This window comes from Microtus ochrogaster, chromosome 2 (genome assembly GCF_000317375.1).
Source record: "Microtus ochrogaster isolate Prairie Vole_2 chromosome 2, MicOch1.0, whole genome shotgun sequence".
Lineage (NCBI taxonomy): Eukaryota > Metazoa > Chordata > Mammalia > Rodentia > Cricetidae > Microtus > Microtus ochrogaster.
The window spans coordinates 98,110,485-98,115,341 of NC_022010.1; the positions used below are offsets into that span (position 1 = coordinate 98,110,485).

The following is a 4,857-nucleotide window of genomic DNA, read 5'->3' on the forward strand; positions in this document are numbered from 1 at the left end:
CCAAATCTAACACATTCCACTAAAATCTTACCCCATAGATGAGTGATTTTTTACGACTCAGCCATAAATATACAAAGTATTAAAAGTTACAAAGTTTTAAAAGATAGAAAAACATACATATACAATGAATTTAAAAGAAAAAGAAGACAGAAAAAAATCGCTGTTTTTTTATGAAAATAAAATCTCACAAAAAAACCTCATTCCAGCATATATCATAAACTGGCTTTAAAATTCAAATCCGGTACCAATTACCTCTTTCCTCTAAACTACTTAGAGTCTGACCCTATATTAGGGACAAGAGTGGAGCAGGGTGGGTACGGAACAAAGCTCAGCTACGGTCAGCGGCCAACAGCGGTCAGTTTTGATTCAACCTCCCATAGCTTCGTCTCCAAGGCTCTCAGGACATCTTCCATCTACCGAATTGAAAGAGCATGAAGAAACACAAGGGTTAGCATGATTGATTCCTCAGTTTAATGGTTAAAATAACTTATGCCATTCTGCATGCTCTGCAAGACATTAAGATGTTAGGCCTAAGGAACTCCTTAGAGGAATGAGTCTAACTTGAATAAAACATAATCATAATTTCATTAGCTTTATTTGCAACCCAACCTACAATCTACAGCTACACATGTCTCAAGGAACGGTAGTATTCAACACTAAGCTGAATACCAGGCAAGCAGTCTGCTTAGGGCCACAAGGTGGCTGAGCAGGAAAAGGACCTGCTGCTGAGCCTGATCGTTTGGGTTCAACCCTGGGACCTGACTGGGGATTCAACAGCCTCTTTCAGCCCCCACAGGCACCAAGCAAGCACATGGCACATGCATACACGCAGGCAAAGCACACAGACACATAAAAAACATTTCAACAATTTAAATATTGCTTTGCTCAAAGTTACAGGTCTGGGTTAGAATGAGTACTCTTCTGAGCTCAGCATGGACTGTGTTCGGTGTTCTGCTGACAGCCTTAGCTCACAGCTCAACTCCCTAACGGACGATGAGCACTTTCTCACTTTCTCACCGCGAAGGGCGGAAAGCAAAAGAGATGACATCACAGGGTCAAGTGGAGGGGTCATCTGGTCACTGCAGGAAATTGTTCAAACAAAGGTATAAATTTAGAGCAAAATTACCTGCTTTATAGACTTCTCTATTTCAACTCTGCTCTCCAGACTGAAAAGCTCCTTGTCTTGCGGCACGATCTGCTTCTCAGAGGACCCTAAAGTGTAACTGAGATGTGGTACCGTAGGAGTTAACATATGAGAAGGATCTAGCATCAACTTCACAGCAGCCAGCAACGTCAGCTCTAAGTCCATCACTCCAAGCACCGAGTAACTGAAGACTGCATTCCCTATTCGTGGAGCCCTTCTGAGGACACTGGACCACATCATCTCACTCCTCCCTAATGGCTTCTTCCAGGTAGCCCCACACATCCACTTCCCGTTATAAATATTCCACTTTGGAATAAGCCCCTCCCCAGGCGGTCCAGGGGCAAAGCACCATCACGGCTCAAGGTCAAGGTCAAGCAGAACATCCTAAGAAACCAAAGCTTGCTTTATGTGACTTTCTAGAAATGTGAATATTTCCAAGTTTGACTTTTAATAAGTAATAATTTAATAAGTAGTAACAGTGACTAAGAGTCGGACAACCTCAGGGTCAGACAGACGGTTGGGAGGAGTTGGAAACACCTGCTGCTCCTGTAGGGACTGAGTTCAGATCCCAGTACCTATATGGCAGATGACAACCCTCCCTGACTCCAGTTCTAGAGGATCCCATGACCTCTTCTGGTTTCCAGGGAACCAGACTTGCATGTGGCACACATACATACATGCAGGCAAAACACCCACAAACATAAAATAAAAATAGTGCCAAAAAATAAGATTTAGACAATCTCAACACTGTCTTCCAACTTGTGTTTTCCACAGCTCTCTAGGGTTGTGGAGTGTTATCATTTGAAAACGTACTAAAAATTTCTTTTTTAAAAAAAAAGCAGCAGCCTGACCCATAAGAAAAGGAAGTCTGGTGCCAACTATCACATAAAATCTCAACAAAAGGAAGGACACACAATGTCTTCCTATTTCTTTAACGTTTTTACCCATGTAGCAATTTCGTGTCATTTGTCAAGGAAGAAGTTTTCTGGGGCTGGAGAGATGGCACAGCAGTTAAGAGCACTGGCTATTCTCCAGGGGATCTGAGTTCAATTCCCAGCACCCACATGGCAGTTCACAATGGCTGTAATTCTACCCCCAGAGCACTACTGCCCTCTCCTGGCCTCCTGTGTATGTGATGCACAGACATAAAAATAGGCAAAACACCCACACCCATAAGATAATAAAGAGAAAATGGGTCTTCTTTGGAATCCTATGGATTATATTCCTGAAAAAGAGCACAGTAAACAAAACCACAGGAGGCAATTAACACCTTCTTTAGAAAAAAAGAAACTGGGGCTAGAGAGATGGCTCGATGGTTAAGAGCACTGGCTGCTCTTCCAGAGGACCTGGGTTCAATTCCCATACCCATGCCATACATGGCAGCTTACAGTTGTCTGTAACCTTAGTTTCGGGGGACCCAACACCCTCACAAGGATATATATGTAGGCAAAAAAGAAAGCCCAAAAAAAAAAAATAAAAAAAAAAGAAAAAAGAGAACTAGAAAAAGCCACCCTGTGAATAAAAGAGAAAAGAAGAAATGACCTGAGAAGACCGGTGCCATCTAAGTAGTGTTTTAACAGTAAATAAATGTCACGCTGGACAAACAATTCCATACAAACCCAGGCTCCTCAGCATGAACTCTGCCCCAAAGGTAACACCATCCTAAACTCAACTCTTAAGGAGAAAAATAACTTCAATGTTGCGACCTTCTAAGGCAAAATATCCTATCCTGTATCTTATACAGATAGAATCACTTTAAAACGTAAAGCCTAGCATGGTGGCACATCCCTGTGATCCTAGCCCTTGGAAGACTGAGTTCATGGCTAGCCAGGGACACCACCACCTGCAATCTTAAAAACATCTAAGAACAACAAAGCAAGCTGGGAATTTATTTCTGTTTCCTGACTGAGCTGTGGTGTGGCCGGCTGCCTCAAGCTCCCAGGACCGTCTTCCCCACCGCTTGACTGGACCCACAGAGTCTGAGTCCAAACAAACCATTCCGTCTTAAAAAGAAAGCCGGCTGGGAGCAGGGGCTCCCACCTTTCCTTCAGCCCTTGGGAGGCAGAGGCAGTGGCTCTCGAAGAATTTATGTCTACACTACAAGGTCCAGGAAGTCAAGGCTACAGAACGAGACCCTGTCTTAAACAAAGCAAAACAAAAAAGGGAAGGTTTGTTCCAACCCTACGGTGTTAAAATAATTTGTATCTTCCTTCCGTTTTATCCTTACTGAGTAACCCGCGACACAGCTCCCTCTTGCTCCCCCCTCTGGAGTGCTGCGGCTACAGGTGCGTCCCCACGCTGGGCTGAAGGCCCTCTCTTCTATGCACTGCCCACCCTCAGGTCACTGTCACTGAAGGCCCTCTCTTCTATGCACTGCCCACCCTCAGGTCACTGTCACTGACCCCGGTGAGCACAAGTCTGGACCCGGCCTTCTGCTCTGTAACACGGAGCACCACCTGCTTAGTGATCCTTCCACATGAGTTGATTTGGGGATTATAAAATTTTGATTTAGCCGGGCAGGGGTGGCGCACACCTTTAATCCCAGCACTCGGGAGGCAGAGACAGGCGGATCTCTGTGAGTTCAAGGCCAGCCTGGTCTACAAGAGCTAGTTCCAGGACAGGCTCCAAAGCTACAGAGAAACCAAGTCTCTAAAAACAAAAATAAAACAAAACAAACAAAACAACAACAACAAAAAAGAAGGGCTGGAGAGATAGTTTAGCAGTCAAGAGCACTGGCTACTCTTCCAGAGGTCCCAAGTTCAATTCCCAGCAACCACATGGTGGCTCACAACCTAGTGTGCAGGTATACATACATAGCACTCATATACATAAAATATAAATAAAGTTTTAAAAAAAGATTTCTGATTTAAACTTGTCTGGTTTTAAAAGATGCCAAACACAAAACTATCAATTAATTACTGGAAAAAAAATCAATGTTTTAAAAAAATTAAGGAGAAAAATGTAAGAAATTAAACAAGCATGGTAAAAGTAACTCCAGCAAGGAAAGTATTGTCATTTTCCTCTTAAATTGTCCTTTCCTGATAGACAAAGTCTTAGCGTCACATCTTTATAAGGACGAATTGAGAGGCATTGGTATGAGCTGATCTAATTTTGTATTTCCTATTTTAAAAGGTCAATCAATTGGAAGGTCATTAAGACCTCTGGAATTGTTCTGGGGGATAAGGGTTCCCATATCTAGCACCGGCTTTTTCTATCTGGCAACCCAGGCTTCTGGGATGAGCATAATTTCCTATGTAGGGTAATTCCAATTAAACTCAGAAACATATACATATATAATAGAACAGCAGGCTTCCAGGTGGCCTTCTCAAAAGATCAAGGAAGCTACAGATGGCTGATGGCTTCCGGAGGAGGGAAGAGCCATTTTCTTTCAGGGGCAGCCCTGGCAGGTGGGCCGCTCCAGTGGACAGCCGCACACCCAGGAGCAGAGGCAACAAAACTGGACTTGATAGGTTATTTAAATTAAAAACAAAGAGGCTTGGAAGTCTTAGAGGGAAGCAGTGGGAAGGAGCTGGGAAAAGTTGGGGTGAGGAGGGTGGATGTGGTCGACACACTGTATAACATTACCACTAAAAACTGCTCATCAAAAAACTATCTGAAATTAGGGGCTCGGAGCACCTAATTTGCCTTGTTTCCTAATACTTTTTAGAAACCTTGAAGAATACAGACATTGAATTTTGGAGGAAAAAAAAAAA

The 4,857-nt window shown here is 43.3% G+C and overlaps 1 protein-coding gene across 1 annotated transcript in view; it reads right to left on the bottom strand.

Annotated features, from left to right (window-relative positions):
* Positions 1 to 202: 202 nt before the first annotated feature.
* The window catches only part of Mis18a (MIS18 kinetochore protein A), a 14,952-nt gene continuing 10,297 nt past the window's right edge, over positions 203 to 4,857 (bottom strand). The window contains exons 4-5 of the mRNA XM_005345344.3: positions 1,127 to 1,223; positions 203 to 413 (exon numbers count right to left, since the gene is read on the bottom strand). Of these exons, the coding sequence (XP_005345401.1) occupies positions 339 to 413; positions 1,127 to 1,223 (172 nt within the window). The 3' untranslated portion in view covers positions 203 to 338. The remainder of the gene's footprint in view (positions 414 to 1,126; positions 1,224 to 4,857) is intronic.